This window comes from Agelaius phoeniceus, chromosome Z (assembly GCF_051311805.1).
Source record: "Agelaius phoeniceus isolate bAgePho1 chromosome Z, bAgePho1.hap1, whole genome shotgun sequence".
Taxonomy (NCBI): Eukaryota; Metazoa; Chordata; class Aves; order Passeriformes; family Icteridae; genus Agelaius; species Agelaius phoeniceus.
In genome coordinates this window covers 80,359,141-80,378,463 of record NC_135303.1, presented here as the reverse complement: position 1 = coordinate 80,378,463, position 19,323 = coordinate 80,359,141, and the positions used below count along the sequence as shown (strand labels likewise).

Sequence of the window (19,323 nt, the reverse complement as noted above, 5' to 3'; positions counted from 1 at the left end):
CACCAGTGAGAAGAGAGAATATGTAGAATCCAGCTGTTAACTGATTTTTGAGCTTCATTATTTCTGTTTATCAAACCCATCCACATTCAGACAAGACCTTGAGGTTTTGCTATGTGCTGATGTGAACACAAGCTAAACTTTTATTTCTCCCAAAAGCAGAACAGAACACCACAAAAAATGGTAACAGAAAAATTAACAGACAAAACCTGCGATTTTAAACCTTTATTATATTGATTGTTTTTGCACATAGGAAGGACTTTGATGTTTAGTTTGCAGAGTTTACAGCACAGCTATGTTTTCTACATTTTTTTCCTTTTTTCACGGACAAAAAATCAGTAAAATATAAAGTGGAGTCCAATGTGATAATATAGTAGAATCATCATCTTCTGCAGGACAAAGAGTATCAACTGTCCTTGTCTGTGATGTGCTGTCAAGCAGGGAATGATGTCAGTCCCAATAAACCTTAATCCCTGCAATGCCAACTATTGCAACTACTGCTCAGAGTATACCTTACCTGTGAACCACACCTGTGCCCACAGAGAGGGAAATACTTAGGAGTGCTTTAATTTTTGCTTAACAAATGAATTTTAAAAGTGGATTCAAAGCTTGTTGCAATTATCTTGTGCGAACTCATGACATTTTCATAACAATACCAATATTTTAATACAATCTTTTGTCCTCAAGATACAAAAATTCATGTGTGACATACATATCTTGTCTCCTGTTGCTACAGCATCACTGCTGTATATGGAGAGAGCCTGTTCTCCTTTTATCCCCAATTTTCAGCACCATGTACTTTCGCTCTCTTGCATTAACACTGACACAAATAAGACACAGAACTCAAATGTACAGCACATATGACAGTCTTCAAGTACTCTTCCACACTCTTGATCAAGTGTGATCCCCAAGCTGAAGAGAAACAACCTCTTGCACAGACCTTAGCTTCTTATTCCTCACAACATCCCTGTGAGGTAGGAAGAAAAACATCCCCTTTTCCAGCAACAGGAGACAAGGCAGAGAACACAGCTGTCATTCCACAAGGCATTTAGTGGAGAACCAGAAAAGCTGGAAATCAGGAGTTCTTGGGTCCTAATTCTTTGATTCAGAAACCAAGGTGCTAAACTCCCAGACATTAACAGGTCATTAGTCATTTTATAGCCATGTATAAACGACAACAATAGCTTCTGTGCGTGTACCAGCAAAGGAAAGTTCTATGGCAGAAGCAGTGTACACCTGATCCTGCCCTCAGACACTTCTCCTGCACTTCATAGATGTGTAAATGTTCACTGGAATTAACTAATCAGTCCTACAACTAATGTAGCATAGGTAATTGCAATAGAGCAACATTTTCATTTATAGATTTTCTTTAAGACTCGCCCATCTATTTAAATGTTTGTGTTCTTTGGTCTTTTTGGTTTTGTGGGGTTATTTTCCTCTGGATAAGTTAACAGTAACTGCCCTTCCCTGTACAATAGTTTTTATAATTCTCCCCTAAAACCATCATCCATTTTGGGTACTATATACAAGAGCTTTGAGTGAAGATGAACAAAACACCTTCAGGGACTACATCCATTCCCTCAGAGTAGCTCTTCAGAAGGCAAAGACAGGCACCTTTTGCTGTGTACACACCACCACAAGGGTCAGAACTGTCACTGAATTGTCTTCATAGAATAGGGAAGAGGCCTGTGGTCTGCTCTATTCAAAAGTGAAACTGTTTACAGTGAGCTGAAATAGTCAGGTTTTATTATATATAGATTTTTAATCTTCAAAACCTCTGTGAGCAGAACTTGAGTCTATCTCCACAGAAGAAAAAATGGTGAAACTTAACTTATGTGGAATGAGTGAGTAACACAGGGAATACACCTAAATAGCCTAAATAGAGAAAACGTGAAAATTATCATGCTGTGTTAAGATATCTTGGAGCACTACAATAAATGTAGTTTCAAGTCTTCGATGAAAATTACCTATCAACCAAATCACTTGTTTACATTAGTCATGAAAATTAGCACTGGTCTTTGTACAACACACTTTTTTCCCACAGGCCCAGCATCAGGTCTTGCCTATAGATTCAGGCTACACAATGGCCTACTACCCACCAGCAGCCACGAGTTCAAGTCACAGTTTAGTATTATGGGAGTACTTTTGTACTGGCATAATGGTGTTTACAAAGGCATTTTGTTCATTTCTTTCTGGGATGAAGGGTAGTTTGTTAAGGTATTGACAAGAGATTATTGAAGAACTGTTTAGGGTAAATGCAACTATACAACATAATACCTCCAATTGAAACAGTTTTATTGCTGTAAAACCCATGTATGGATCAAAACCAATTTTGTAGCTGCTTCTATGAAAGAGAAGCAATTAATATTTTAGAATGGGAAAATGATGTACGAAGGCTAGTACAAGAGCTAAATATTGCACAATTTAGCTTGCCCAAGAAGTGTGTTACATTCCTTCCATTACACACATTGACTATGGTGAATCCCTTATTCACTTAGTATTAGAATGCTTTTCTATGTCGTGTGCTAAACATGCTTATTACATGCATGATAGGCATAATACCAACTTCTTGTGTATCTACATTTTACTTGTTTTTCAGTCACTTAATATGCTCCAGTCCTGATGTCACACATTATGTCAGGAATTATTTTAACTGAAGTGTTTTACATGTTCCTATTTATATAAATGACAGAAATGACAGAAACCATTATATTGGAGAGAATATTGTATTTTAGTAGATGTTGATTTCCAGTCAATTCATGCTCTGTATAACAAATACATATTGTACTGATTTGGTATGTGAGATCCAAAGCTGTCATATTATCTGTTTGCAAAAGTAACAAAATATAAAAATGATTTTGTAATTAACAGGGAAAATAAGGCCTTCATCAAAATGACTCTGAGATAATGTCTTTTCATTTTGATTGTCTCAAGATATGATGAAATTGGGTTCCAAACTCTTTAGATTTTTCTGGTGCCTTGACTGAAGTGGTGCATATTGCTTTTACCCTTAACCATCTGTATTCCCTTCAGAAGACTCTTCAAAATGTCCAAACCTTCTCTTCCCCTGTTTCTCTATGAGGTACTGAGAGGACAGACCTGACTCCAGAAACTATATTCATTTGCCTTTGACTGGGAGCTGAGGAGAAGCATTATATCTGGAGAACAAGAGCAGTTCATCTGGGAAATTGTGCAGCTACCAGTTGCCTCCATGAGGACAGACACTTTTTCATCTTCCTCCTTCATACTAGCCCCATTCTAGTTTGTATGACTGAAATATGAAGGGTCACAGTTGGACTTTGGGAGGTGTAGACCTCTCAGTACCAACAGACACACACTGTGGAAACAGCAGATATATTTAGGTCCCAATTATTTCCACTGGTTTAAACAATTTTGTTACAGACTGATGAAAAGGTTCAGGAAAAGGAATGTCCATACTCCCAATATCTCTCTACAGATACATATATTTGTTATAGACCACTCCAGCAAAGAAAGACCCACACCTTTACAGGAGAATGGACGTGGTAAGTGCTATAGTTCCAGAGCAAAAGATATCATCAAACAAAGAGGCAATCATAAGTTTTGCATGTTTTTTTTTCTAATTCTGTGTAAAAAACCCCTAGCATTTGGCAGAGAGACTACAAGGCATTTTTTTTTCTTTTTTACAACAATCATTAACATTTCACTATAACATGATTCAAAACTTAGAGAATATATTCACCATTCCATTAAAGCTGGTAATGTTATGAAAGCAGAATACAATTAAACATTTAGTCAAGCCTGAGTTTAACTATCTGGAAACTACTTAGAGAGCCCTTAAAAAAAAAAAAAAAGAAAAAAAAAAAGTAACATTGCAAGACGGTCATCAATTTATTCCTTTTGGAAACAGGCCTTCTGGCGAATTTAGCCCAGTCTGTAATTCGCAGTTAAATCTGCCTCATTGGTATTAGTTTCGGTGAAACCTAGCAAAAAGAAGGGGAAAAAAACTCACAAAAGTTGTCATACAGGTAAGATCTAGCAGTACAACCCACCATTCACTTCCACCTGTATCTACTATGTACCACTAAAGACTTGAGGCACTGTACTTATTTAACCTGCCATATTTGCATATATTAGAGATAAACACCACCACAACTAAATTTTCTGATGCAAGAATACAAGATATGTATGGTGCTAGTATCCAGACTCGCAGCTTCATTTATTTTGAGATAGGTTATTGGTGTAAGGATGCAAGCATATTAAACTTGGGCAGATGAACCTGTACTTGCCCCCTGCAGAGTCTTCTGTGCAGTAATGTCAATCTTTTGGAAGATGCATGCGAGCAGGAGATATGCAATGAAAGGTACACATATGCAAAAACACTCTGCAAATATTGTATATGGATACATTTGATGGGATTGTTTTATGATGATATAATACCATATCAAATTTATATTTCCTATTTTTAAATGTCCTTCTTCAATTCACATTCAATTTTATTTGCTCAATGATTATATAGTTAATTAATTCCAATTTTGCTTTTTTTTAAAAAACCTTGCATTTTCCCATTCACAGTAATTTTTGTGTAATGACACATTTATGTATTCTATTATTTTAATTCATTTAATTCATTTACTCACAAAATTCAATTAGTGATATTATAGGATGTACAGCAGGCCAAAAATAAAACACAGTAAGCCTAAATAGGAAGGTAGATGAGGAAAGAAGGTGTAAATAATAACAATACTTTCTATAGCAGCAGTGTTAACATTTGCTTGAACTCTCACTCAGGTCTACACAAAATCTCTGAGGAATAGGTCTCCACAGAAGGTCCAAGCCTCTTTAATTATCTCCTGTTTCCAGCCTGATGCCCCAGGATGAAGATCAGAAATAACTCATGTGATCTTACTTTTTCAGGATGAAAAACAGTTCTGTGGGTAATCTGGCTCCTAGCTGATAAATGCGCCCCATGGAAGCATCACCTACAGCATCCTCCTGCCTCCTTAACCCATCTTTTTCAGCTAACAGTACTCAAGAAACTAACTCATGAAAGAATAATATATAAATGCCTTTTCAAACATTAATGCCTCTTTCTTTTAGAGGTACAGGGCTGTATTTTCTGTGCCACTTAGATTTCTACATGATCTTTCCTCCAGCCACCATGTATCATCATTTATAACCTTATGAGACTAGCCACTGAGGAAAACTTAGTTCATGAAGAATTTGTTTACTGTATCAAATGCTAATGAAATGTTTTCAGTGGATAGCAACAATTCATTGATTTTTTTCCAAGTTGTGTGTGAACTAGGATAATAAATAGATGTAATATGTACAATGCATCAGCATTCCTGTATTAGTTCCAGAAATGTTTCAACATTTCAGAGTCCAAGTTGCTATGTGGCCCACTTTATTTGGGCTTATTTGTGCCAGACAGGGACAGTTCCATTCAAGTAAAGCTAAACACTGGAGGATGAAGATAGAAGCACTAAAATCTGTATTCTGCAAACAACAACAAAGGCAATTACTGTAGAGATTTCTATTTTTTCTGATGTTGTTGATTTCAGTACCATCAAGTGTTTTACATTTGATGAGCATATTCCATTAAATGTGTTGTCTGCACATCTGACGCTAACAGCTGTCATTTGTGCATACCACTATCCACTTCAGATGGGTCTGATGTGCCATAATGTCTGCTCAGGATAAGGAAGGTGGTGAGAGCCCAGCACCACTCAGAACTGGACCCAAACACAACTTTTTCTCTAACTAAAATGGGATTAAATAAGCAGAAAAATGCCAATGAAACAAAACAGATGGTTTGTGCTTGGAAAACAAGAATTCAAGACTGAAATGTAGAAACCATTTCAGGACTCCCTGAGTCCACTAGATACAGTCAATCCAGTATCACTCTGTGCTAAGAGGTCAGCATTTAGTAAGGGCTAAAGGGGCTTAATGCAGACCATATTCACAGTGCACAGCTTCTGAATTGCTACTTTCTATGGTACCTCCTAAGCAACACAGTCTTAATATTATTTCACTCACAGGAAGAACACCTGATCTTGGAAGCTTCAAATACTTTGTTAATGTTGAACAGGTAGGTGTTCTAGGAGGAGTTTGCCTGTGTAGTCCAGTATGTGGCCTCTCAGCTGGTAAGACACATGGGCTCTGGGGCTTGTTACAGTTCAAGTCTGTTAAATCTCTGATTTCCAACCCCAAAGTACCCTTTTCAGCTACACAAACAGCCCTATGCTTATTTCATTGAATTTCCATGAAGCAAGCACTACTTCAGGTTCTGATTCTGAATAAGGCTGAATCCTGTTAAGTTCCAAGTTAGTGTTCAAAAATTTAAAACAAGCCTTTAAAAAACAAAAAGCAAAAAAAAAAGTGCCTATTTGTTAAATTAATAAAAGTTGCTTATATCTTATAACACCTATTTTTTAGTTCAGAGAAATGCAAACCACAATTCTAACATCAAATATATATTTGTATATATACGATACAAAAATCTCTACTTAATGGTTTTTGCAGCAGCGGTGATTGATCAGGGAAAAAAACCCCACAGCTTCCATGTAATAATCTACTCAATCTTGCAACAGGCTCAAAAGAAAATGTTCCTCAAAAGAAAACATACTTCCAGAATATAAAATCTATATCCTGTATAATTTTTAACTCAGTGGTTGAACTTGGACAGACAATTCCTTTTTAAACATACGCAAGACGTGGCAGATACTTTTTCTATACATTAGCTTTGAACATTTTGAAAAAACAAGCTTTAAGATTAAGGGGGAAAAAAAAGGTTGTGATGGGGATTTGTGATTTATCCTGATTATTTTTATAATTAAATACATCTGCAAAAGTATGTTCTGTCATGGTCTCATCAATGGTAAAAGGCAGTACAAGCCCAAACAGATTGCCTGCCAAGGTGATCTATATGCTAGGCTACAGCAGATCTTATTTAAGCATGCAAGATAAGCCAACATTTTGTCTTCACAGCACAGTAAAATCGAGGGCGAATTGTTTATTTTTTACATGATGCCAGTCAATAATGAAGATTGTTGACTCTAAATCATGTTTCCTTTGACATTTTGTTTTGCAAATGTTCTTTAGGAGATGTTTTTCCAAGTAAGTAAGCAGGCTGTGAAATGGAACTGTATAGTCAAATGTGTCTTGAATATGGCCATATAGACTATGAATTTCTCCTCTCCAAACAGGAGTAGTCTACATGGGCTAAGACAGTTACATATAAAGATATACCCATCTCTTAAAATCTCATTTCTAGTGAACTCAGAGAGACATTTGTTTTAGTTCAGATCATACATGGCATCTACTGAAAAAAAAGCTACTAGAAAAAGGGGTCAGCTCCTCATTTTCCCCTGATTAGCTCTGTTTCAAACTAGTAAAATATATGATCCTGCTTTTACTGTGGCAATACAGTATCACTAAAGCTCCTGTTACCGATATAAATAAACCCAAGATGTCTCATTCAGTGAACATAAATAATCACAAGCACAACTGTTACTCTTGCAAGAAAGCCTGAGGCAGAGTTTTGAAATGTGAAAAAAAAGGACCAAGGATGCTGCATTCTGAGTAACTGCCAAACACTATCCTCAAATTCCTATTTTCTGAAATTCAAAACTAAGCAAAGAACCTGTAGCTGTTTGCTATATATGTAATTCAGGCCATCAAGGGTCCAGTATTACACAACAGCAACGCAGTCTTGCTGTCAAAGATTTCCACAGAAGATTTGGTAAGGATTTCAATGACAGCAGGACTGGGACACTATGACCTGGAAACATTCTTTACAGGATGGGGAGGAAAAAAGGAAAGAAAGGGCTAGTGCACTTCCATGCCACAGGTTTAATAAACAAATAATTGAGGTTTGTGTCATGCTTTCAATCTGCAGTGCTGTACGGACTGCGGGCACTTTTGTAAGGAGCCATAAGTAAATCACACCAACACCTGCACGTGCTCTGGCAGAGGTACATGCTTTGCAAACAAGCATTGCTTTGCAAGCATTTATGCAAGCTTTCAAGGTAAGTACATGTAAATGCATAAACCAAGAAGCATCTACATTTTTTATGCCCACAGCTCGTGATTTCATGCATGACTGCAGCAGCCAAACAAAGCAGACTGTGCTGGAGTTTGCTTTCTGGAGAATTAGGAAATGATGCCTGTGAATTGTCCCTTCCTGATCTTAGAGAGACATCCCAGAGAACCAGACAGTGAATTGTTCCAATACCTCTCATCAACTCCTAACTTCAGGCTACACTAAAGAGTTTAAGTTTATATCACTTGTTTGAAACATTTCCAGGAAAGCACCAAGGAACAGTGGGTGGTGTTAATCTTTTCTTTGGACCTAACTGCCTTGCCCTGTGATACCTGCTGCAAAGCTTAATCTCATGGCCCAACAGTTGAATCTTATCACTTCTTTCTCTGAATTTTTTGCTTGCTTCTGCTTTCACTGCCTTGAGCATAGGCAGCTAGCCTTTACTTTGGGAAACACCACTTAATTGAATAGATATCTCTTGGTCATTTCAACCAAAAAAAACCCCAGGTCTTTTCAAACAAGCAGATTGGAACAAGTAAGGAGTGTTTTCAGTGACTTCTGCAAACAGAAGTCCTTTGCTGTAGTTCACATCTATTTAAAAGCTTACTAAAAATTGCACTTTCAAATTCATCATGAAGTTACTCCCCAAATTAAATCCAAAAGAACAAAGCAAAGTGACTGACTGAGATAGATAAATACATATAAAGATCATTTTTATGTTTTACTTCTGGATGCTAGCTGCTTGACAGACAGATCAGGCCAAGAAAAAGAAGTCCTGGCATTATCAAAGTTTTAAAAAATGGATAATTTTTTACTAGAGCAAAGTCAGAAGCTGATTGAATCATTTCATTTCCACACAGAACTGCTGTATATGGAAGGTTGCTTCCACTTTAAATTAAGAAATAATAATGACTTCCCTAAAATATGACATGGAAAGCTAGTAACGTAGCATTGTTATGTTCAGCAAAGTGATTCTGTAGCACCTTCCTGCACTCTGCAGTTGCAGGCTACGAGTCTTTAAATCCAGCATCTTTTTCTCAGATAATTAAAGGTATTTTCAGTAGTTAACAGACCTTTATTTAAAATATCTAAGGAGAAACACACACAATCATATTTAGTTATCAGAAATACTCTCTTATGAACACAGGAAATAAATGAAATTTCACAGGTTCATTGCTCAGCAAGTTTCCTTACTACCAAGAATATGCTCAAAGCCTTAATAAGAAACTCTCACACATACTAAATGCTCTGCAGTCTCTCAATAAAGTGCCATAGCCATGCTATGAAACTCTGCAAAAAGGAGTATTTTACTTCATTACTAAATATTCCTGAACTATTTTTACAGCACAATTTTTACACTCTCATATTTGCTGCCCCTGCCAAAGGAGGGCTGAATTTCCCCAAAAGACTTCACAACACAGAGGAAAAGATGCTGTATTTTGAAAATTTGAAATGCTGATGTAGGGACAGGCCAAGAAGAAACTATATTATCAACCACACATGCATTCAGTTACACTCTAGAGTGCTACAGCTTTCCATTAATTACGTAGTTTTGTGTTTTCATTAAGTAAGACTTAAGAATGAATGTGAATTGCAAAAGGCAGAGGTTTTCTGGATTAATGCAGAGCATAAGTTCAATTTGTACAAGGCAGTTCATTGATTGGCACTACTAAAACAGAGGGGAAAACTGTAGTCACTTCTGTCAAGAAGACTCACAACTCCACCTAAAGATAGCATGGAAAGTCAGCTACAGAGAGTTAGGTAAACTAGCTTATACAGTGAAAAAATAAATATTTATCCATCTTTTAGAGATGAATCAATTCCCATCTTCAAAGCAAAGAAATTTCCTTTACACTTGTCTTTTTACTCTAATTTAAACTTTATTTAACTTTTTAAACTTTACTCTAATTTAACTTTATTTCTCCATCTCTCCTGGTTTTCCTAGCTTCTGATGCTTCTGACATCATCACACTATATTAGCTCCAAATTATCTTTCATTGTAAATCCCACATGTAATCTATTCAGTCCTCACGTATAAAGAAGAAACTTACTTCAACTACAAGCCTTCAAGTGATAAGTATTTGTGGAGAATATTTGTTCTGACTCCAAACTGTACCAGTTTGTAAAATTACTTACTGCGAAGTCACAGCCAGTGCTTTTCTTGATATCATCTACTGTCAGTCCTTCCCAGATTTCTATGAGGGTCAATCCCTTCTTCTTGTCCACATCAAACACTGCCTATTAAGTTAAAAAAGCACATAATTTTTTTAATTATTATTAAAAGAGAAAATGAGGATGTAAATGCAGTAACACTGAACTAAATGGTGTGCTGAAGTAGATAGCATTCCTTCAGTAACATAAGATGCTACTTTTCACTTTCATAACTGACTAATACAGGTTTCTGCTACATTTATTTGTACTGAGAAAGAGAATCTAGAATGTCTTAGAATATCTAGAAGCTAGTATGTAGTAGTTTTGTGGGGGAAAAAGTGCAACTGTTCATCACTGCAGGAAATGTGGACCATGCCTGCTGCTCCAAACTGGTGAGAATGGGAGGTTCAAAGGAAAGGGCTGAGATGTTCTTTGCTGTAAGAATATGTACACCAAGAGACCACAAAAGAAACAGGGCAGAGAATGTCCTCCCATTGTTTTATTTCATTTCATGGCCAGTAGAGAGATCATCTTTGTCTGACTATAAGTTTCTCCAACAGCTACTGCATACTCAATACAAATGCTAGAATTCTTAGAAGCTAGCAATGAAAGAAAAGATGCCCCGTCGTATTTTTAAAAGAAAGCCTGAGAGGAAGAGGCTGAAGGAGCAAAGGCTGCTCTGTCTGATGTCTTTATAAGATATGCACTCCACCTCTGAGACTTACAAGTATATCAAATAAAAATACCTGTAAAACAACGTGCACTTTAATAGTGCCTACCAGAGGGACATGCACAGGTTGCAATCTAGTTGCCAGGGAAACCATAAGGTCTAAAGTAATTTTCCTTAAAAATAAAAGTTTAGTAGCAAATCACCAGCAAAGCTTCAACTTGAAATGAAAGTGAAGTCGTAAACTTGTCACAGAAGTGTCCTGAAGCCTAGTGGTCCTTTGGGACCCAACTGAAACTGCTTTTTATAGGACTGGAAAAAGACAGCTTCTTTAAGTCCTAAAAGAAACGCAGGGCATAAGGAACACTCCAGGATGCTAATGTGGAAACAGAATTTGCAACACTATCCAAATGTTGTTGCACATTATATCATTTCCTAATAAAGCCACAAGATCTGGTAATTGATAAATATTAGAGACATTTTGACTTGTTTATTTTCTGTTAGTCCTTGTTCCTTCTCATTTTCTTTGTACCTTACATTTGTATGTGGCCAGTTGGTAGAAGAATAATTTTAAAAAAAGAAAACTTCCATATTTTAATAAATTTTCCTTTACTTCGTGAAGAAAAATCCTTTAGATATAGCAATATACCACCATGAGAAAGCAAATTCTTCATCAGCACCTTTGATGCATTGTACTTGACATGACAGATGGCTCACAGAGGGACTACTCTAAGTCCTTAAAAATGTAAACACCAAAAATAAAATGCATGATTACAGCAAAAAACCTTAAGTCACTTATCCTTTGCTGAAAAGATCCACTAGTGTACTTTGAGCAGCAGCAGTATGAGATGCTCGTATGTACTTCCACTTATACTTTCCAGAATAAATTGCTTCACAAATGGAATCAAGTAAGGACAAAAGAACTAAATCTCTGCTACAGCCACAGGTTTCTCTGAAACAGTATGTAGTATACATGAAAGAAGTTGCCAATTGTCCAAGCTATGTCTGCTCTGCTGGAAAAAAAACCAAAAAACAACAAACAAAACAAAAGGACAAAAACAAACTAAACAAAAACCTAACAAAAGCAAACAACAATGCACCTTTGCCTCCCAAGCTGTGATTACAGCCATATTAGAAAACTGGCATGTCACAGCAAATTTTCAGAAATATTTTGGGGGAAAACCAGGAGATGAACACTTTTCATGCCTGTCATATGTGGCATCTTTGTTCTGAAGGCATATTAGGGTACAGTTCAGTATGCTAGATGTCAAAACTTTAAAAAGAAAAATATGAGCCCCAAGACCTCTGTATCGGAACCCCAAGGCCATCTTTTCACTTCGAGGCAACAGATATTGAAAATATTCTTCAGTTTTGCTAAGCTTTGCTATTGTTATTAGGGATAGAGGAGGAAATTATTAACAAGGAGTCAAGAAAAGTACTTTACCTTTTCTGTAATGATGCGGTCAACACATTGCTTCCCAGTAAGTGGTAAACTGCATTTCTCCAGGATTTTATGGACATTTCCCTGTGTTTAACAATATACATATATCAGTTTTTTAAAAAACTCAAATATGTTCATGAAAATCACAGCCGTCGCCATTCAGTGCTATTTTAATACTCAATGTGCTCAGAACACTCTTCAAATTCACTTCAATGGCTGACTAGTAAGAATCTTACTGTACCACTGAGTGGACTCCTGAATTTAAAAGTCCTGCACACTGCTGCTTAATAATCTGCCCTTGCTGCTACGATGAGATATGGAACAAGAGATATTTGGAACCTCACTGATGTGAGAACAAAAATTAGGGAAGAACACTATGGGCAACATATTTCCCTGTCTTATCCTTTATCACAAATGGTATGTGCAGGATCAGCCACACACAGAGGAACTTCAGATCCCCAGAGTTCAAGTGCAGAGTCATGCTGTCAAAATAGTAAATCCAGTTTATTTATTCATATTGTCTCTGGGAAAGTCCTTGGGTTTTTTTTCCATTCTTCTTCTTCATTTAAAAAAAATAATAGTTAATAAAATGTCTCTTGATCATACTAAGTTAATGTAGGCTGCAAGAGCCATGAATGGATGCAAGGTAGATGGATCATTACTTTTTTGGTCAGTATTTGTGTTTTACAGAAGTAACATTAAGTGCACACTTCTCTCATTACCCCATGCTTTTAACTTTTTGTCTAATTATCAATTTTCAGTTATGCGTTTCAAAAGTCTCAGAGTATAACATGCCTCATTTAACCATTTAGAATCATCAGTTTACCTTAAGGCTTAATCAAGGGCCATCTCGCAGCCAGTTTGACTCCTGGGTGATAACACAATGAGCAATCCATATGTTTTTGAATTTATCTTTCACTATGAGGAACTATTTCTTCATTCCAGTTACCTTCAATTGATCTACTTTTATATCCTGTCCATCTTGGGAATGTCCTTGTGCAATCTGCCTAAGAGCCAAGATGAATCTGTGCTATTTGTAATATCTTCATCAACATATCAGATACACTTTTCAGCCATGTGAAATGAAGTGTCTCCTCATGGTACCTAATTGAGATTGAAAGGCATGGACTTATGGAGGTGACAGCCTGAATGGCTCCTGTGACCCTGAGAACTGATACATTTGAGCTTCTTAACACTTGAGCTGAAGATTATTGTATCACCAGCTAGCCTTAAAGATGAAATGCATTTCCTGATCTTTTCAAAGGTTAGACTCAATGATCTTGGAGGCCTTTTTCAACCTAAATGATTCTGTGACTTTTGGAATACATCCATCAGGGCACTGTAAGAAGAGCAAATTAAATGGAACTGCATGATTTTTACCATCTGAATTTATTCAGATTTATTCAGGATTTGTTCAGATAAAGGGAAAGACTATTGTGTAGATACATAAAACCTTAGGTGTTCCAATCTGCTTTAAATAAAAAATTCTGTTGTTGAAGAACAAAAATGTCCTTAGTCTTCCACAACACGTTAAAATCAGAACTTTTCACAGAAAGGTATTTTCAATTCAGTGTTCTACATTTCAGTCATGCCCAAATCAAGTGCTTAAAACCAGTCTCCATTCTGTTTTTCTGAACAGTGTAGGCAACTCATTTCACAACATGGAACAATTACCAGCCTTTACACTACTGTGTTTTGCAAAACATGTCAATGATGGTATGGGGGTAAGGACTTGACTTCTAATTCTCTCAGGCAGTACTTAGCAAATTAGACATAAATGCACAGGGACTGTTTTGGCATTAAATAACAAGCTTATATTATATTATTCTTTTCTTCATGGCTATGAGAGAAGAGGTAATTTAGAAAAAAATACATTAAGAAAAACTAATGAATTTGACAAAAGGTCCATTTGCCAAGTGTCTCTCGGTGGCCTAAGCATATAGAGCAAAAATTGAAATATCCTTCTGCAAATATGCCCTCTTGGTTCCTGATAATGCTGTAATGCACAGATTTTCTGAGGCAGAGACTGTTTCCAGGCAGTGGCATTTAATTGCCATTGATGAACTCAACCTCATAAAATAGTTTAATTCTTTCTATATAGACTTAATTCCTTGAGATTTTTGCATCATTCTGCTATCATCCACAACTTTATTAGCTGGCTGTGGAAAGTGTTTCTTCTTGTTTAAACTAATTTCAGTCAGTTATCCCTACATTGTTTATGAGGCAGTGGCAATTCTGCATCCACCTACCCCATTTCGTCATCATTTTGTGTACTTGTCTGTTACCCTTCCTCAACAGCAGTTCTTAAGCTGATGATTCTTCCACAATGCTGATTTCATGTTGTCTCATCTACCTTCTGTACATTTTGGTTTTCATTACATGTAATTTAAAATGTAATTAACTTGGGACTGAGCATATTTGTTTTTATTTTTAACATACTTCATATCAGAGTTTTAAAAGAGTAAAATTCTCTGAGTATTTATTTGAGTGGTAAAACAGTTACTAGTTCCACCATCATGATTCAATGTAAATTATATTCTGCCTGTGCTGCAAGGACTCAGCCTATTTCTATGTTTAAAAACTGCAACATGTCTACTGAAAGGAAAAGGGCTATTAAACTCTTTAAAAACTTACTTTAATGTTTAACAAGTCATCATTATTACCAAAAGAAAACAACCAACCAAACTTGGAAGGGATTAGAAGGTCCTTCACAAGATCATAAATTAGACAAAACTAGCACAAGAACTACCTCTTGCAGCACGTCTTGCACATGTCCAGTGAAGGCACTGCCCATACCCCATATCTTCCACCATATTTCCATTCATCAAATCTTGACTGCTGTTGATTTACAGGAAATTTTAATGTCTGATGGTAGAGTTCTTATTTATTTGGAGAATAAAATTACAGAAACGTCCCTTTACTAAAGAGCCAGCAGACACAAGAGACTGTCTCAGTACTTGCAAACTGTTCTTTCACTCAGTAGCACACTGGGCTTTGAGCAGGATGAAGGATTGCTCCTCTGATGCAGACATTCACAGGCAGTAAGTCTGATAAAATATTGGGTGTAAAGAATTGAAAAGCCATGAGTAGAAAATCAGCTCTGGAAGATGGAGTCACCCCCAACAAAAGGTTTCTGATTTTCAGAACTGGCTTCATGGGTGCTATACTTATTTGACTATTAAAAAAAGGAAAAAAAAAGGAAGAGCGCCTGAAAATTCTAACAGCAGTTTTGATCTCTAAACACTAGATTTCTATAGGACATAATCCTCACACTTGAGCAAGCAAGAAGTATCAATATGAAGACCCCAGAAGGAGGCTAGGTAATAGGAAAAAGTGCCACTTTAAAATAAGAATAAAATAAAAATATCACATGTTGTTAATTTGGCAGTGCCTTTGCACAAAAGCTGAAGAAATGATTTATGAAAATCTGTAACTGCAGAAGTGCACGCTAGGCACACCATGCACAAAAGTGGACAAAGTAGGTATACATACACCAAAATAAATAATTCTATGCCTGACTTGCTCATAACAGTGAACCTATCTCTGTTTTCCTTCTTTTCTTGTTTCACTACTCCTACAGACAAAACAAAAACAACCCAGCAAACAATTTCCAAACACTCTTTTGGAAAAATATTTTAGCAATAGTACTTTTAGGAGAAACACTGGTTTGATTATATTGAGTGTGGACTCTAAGCCTTAACCAAATTCCACAGTAAGTAGACATTTAGCATAAATATTTATTCAGATCACATGAATACCTAAAGTGTGTGTCTAAGCAAATGGATAACTCCCTATGTTGCTACAGTTTTTGGGAGGCTGTGTGATAGTAATGCAAGCCATGACGATGAATTCATTTAATATTTTCATTTACTCATATATGCATATGAACATGACAACAGGTTAAACTCAGCCCTGTTACTCAAAATGTGCTCCTTGAGATCACAGTTTAGTATAAATTGTGAAACTACAACATTTTTCAATATATATTTGTGTTTATTTTTAAGTGAAAATTAATTTTTCAAATCTCATTTAAAAAACACAGAACAGTTAATACATTTACTCTCATATTTACGTATTTACTACAGTTTACCACGCAAATTCTGACAAGAGATATTACTTTGGAAAATAAAAAATTAATTCTTGTTGCAGACATATAATAACTTTGGAATAAGAGAAACACAATAATTAAAAAAAAAAAAAGTAAAGATTTTTCTCCTTCAGTACATTTTTCTCCTGTGTTAGAAGTTTCAAATGCAAAGTTTCCTATGATCTTTTGGGGGTCACTTCTATCTATAGCATATACCTATATCAATGCCCTCACAAAGAAGTCTCTAGATTAACCACTTAACACATGATGTAAGGTAGCCTGCATCTCATCATGCCAAAAAAATATATTCTATTAAGCTGTCAGTACCAATTTGACTGGCAACTTCAAAGGTAAATATCTTTCCATCATAACCATGGGAAATCTCATTTTTCAAATTATTCTGAGGCAAAGAGTAGAGCATCAGCTACTATAGCTTCGGCAATGGCTATCCCCATTAAATTTGCATGAAGTAGCTAAAAAATATGTGTGCAGCTTTTAAACTTGAAGTTAATATTTCATTTTTTCTCCCATGGTGAATGATTCACTTACTAGAGGAAAGGACCCATATTAACCTAGCCTCCAGTTGCATCACCATAATAACAGCAAAACTGTCAAATCCTCACAAAGCAGCAGAATGGATATGTCCTTTTTTTCCTGTTTATTTTTTTGTCTTTTGTGCAGCACAAAACACTGATTTAGAAAGTGCCAGAGCCTTACCTTGGCTGAGTGTTCCATGGTGACAACCACTTTGGTCTGTGCACTGGATACCAGGTCCATTGCACCCCCCATTCCTTTCACCATCTTACCCTAAAATGAAATTTTTAATGGAAATGTAATATTATTTTTTGGTTTTAGTTTTTTTTTAAAGATAATATTGTGCCTGCAAGTGACAGAACAAGATAGTCAACATTTCCTGCATTGAAAGCCCACCTATTTCATAGCCACAGTATTCAAACACCAACAGAGGGAAACGAGCTGTCTCATTCTTGGCTCTATTTGATGCATATAGGAGAAGAGTGATGAGTAGAATAAGGAGAGCCACTGCCATGGCTCTTTCCTTGAGTGTAACCAAAATCTGAGTAGTATCATCGGCTTAGTGAAAGCACTGACACTGAGGAGCAATGAATTTAGTTCCAATGGTTTCGTCCCATGAAAGCAAAGAGTACATCTATCTGTTGATGGAAATGTTACTGCTTCCTCAAAAGAAATCTCTACTTATAAATGCAGCAACAAGAACATCTGAACACTGTACATCCACCTCACAGTTTAGAAAGTCTCTTGCCACTTCAGAAAGCCATGCTTTGTATCACTATATCAGCAGAAACCAATTGGGTTTGGTCCATTCCAGATGTCTGTAGAGGTCATTTCAGAGTATGGGTAAATACATAAATGTGGCTCAGTATTCGCTTCTGTTTGTCCCTCAAAACATGGAATGCTCTCAGCCTCTGGACTCATTCTTCTGTTAAAGTGGGATACAATTGCACATGTTATCCCAGCAGATGTCTTGTGGTGTGGTGTTCAGCTACCTGTATTTTTACTTTCTGTAATGCTATGGCATTTAATCCTGCCTGCTTCCATTACCTTAAACTGGATGCATCTGATCTTGGAAGGTAAAGAGGTCCAGACCTGACACACTACTGACAGGAGATGATCAGACGTACAAAGCTCTGTGAGTATTAGCAGAGCAATCACTTTTGAAAAAGCTCTAGACCCCAATAACTAAAGACGGCAACAACCTCACATGCCAACCAGAGCTGCCAAGGAGGAGAGAAAGGGGAGTGCAAGAGGGGCTAGTAGGAAACATGACATAAGGAGGGCAACAAGGATGGTGAAGGGCCTTGAGGGGAAGCCATATGAGGAATGGCTGAGATCAGGTCAGCCTGGAGAATAGGAGAGGACACCACATTGCAGTTACAACTGTCTTTATAGAGGAAGAGGAGGAGCAGGCACTGATCTCTTCTCTGTGGTGACCTGTGACAGCATGTGAGGGAATGGCCTGAAGTTGTGTCAGGGCAGGATTAGGTTGGAGATCAGAAAAGGGCTTTTCACCTAGAGGGTGGTTTTCACCCAGGGCACTGGAGCAGACTCCCAAGGAAGTGGTCACAGCACCAAGCCTGGCAGGATTGAAGAAGTGCTTGGGCAATGCTCTCAGGCACATGGTGTGACTCCTGGGGATGGTGCTGTGCAGGGCCAGGAGTTGGACTTTGATGATCCTTGTGGGTCCCTTCAAACTCATAATATTCTTATTCTGATGAAAATAAATTCATTTCTGCCTCAAATGGTTTGCATTTGCTTTTGAGTGGTTATGATTAAATGCCTGGAAAACTTCCTAGTGCAAAGCTCTTCTCTTGTGCTTCCTTTTATCAGCTATGTAATCCAACACCTTACAAGTATCAGCACCTAAGGTCCATGATAAAAAACATATGGAAGAGACTTGTCTCATTAAACTGCCAGGCCAGCTACTTGTTAGTCTCTAGATCATTATGGTCTCTAATGTAATGAAGGCAGTTGTATTGGTTTGGCATGGCCTGGTTTTTGGTAGCAGGGAGTCCACAAAGAAGGTTCCTTGTGAGAAGCTGCAAGAAGCTTCCACCGTGTCCAGCAGAGCCAAGCCCTGATGGCTCTGAAGCTGGCCAAACCGGGCCAATGAGAGAGGTTAGTAACACCTCTATGATGACATATTTAAGAAGAAAATCAAAACAAAGTCATAAGGTTTCAGCTTCTAGTCAGAGAAGAGAAGGAGGTAAGAACACGTGAGGGAAACAACTTGGAAAACACCAAGGTCTTTGAAGAAGGAGAAGGAGGAGGTGCCAAGATTCCTCTGCAGGCCGTGATGAGACCATGGCAAAGCAGCTGTGCCTCTGCAGCCTGTGGGGATCCACAAGGGATGCAGAGATCCACCCCCAGCCCATGGAGATCCATAGGGATGCAGAGATCCATGCACAACCTGTGGGAAT

The 19,323-nt window shown here is 37.1% G+C and overlaps 1 protein-coding gene across 1 annotated transcript in view; it reads right to left on the bottom strand.

The window, feature by feature from the left end:
• Window positions 1-207: 207 nt before the first annotated feature.
• OXCT1 (3-oxoacid CoA-transferase 1) overlaps window positions 208-19,323 on the bottom strand; it is an 83,944-nt gene continuing 64,828 nt past the window's right edge. The window contains exons 14-17 of the mRNA XM_054652687.2: window positions 17,084-17,173; window positions 12,283-12,363; window positions 10,157-10,258; window positions 208-3,959 (exon numbers count right to left, since the gene is read on the bottom strand). Of these exons, the coding sequence (XP_054508662.1) occupies window positions 3,924-3,959; window positions 10,157-10,258; window positions 12,283-12,363; window positions 17,084-17,173 (309 nt within the window). The 3' untranslated portion in view covers window positions 208-3,923. The remainder of the gene's footprint in view (window positions 3,960-10,156; window positions 10,259-12,282; window positions 12,364-17,083; window positions 17,174-19,323) is intronic.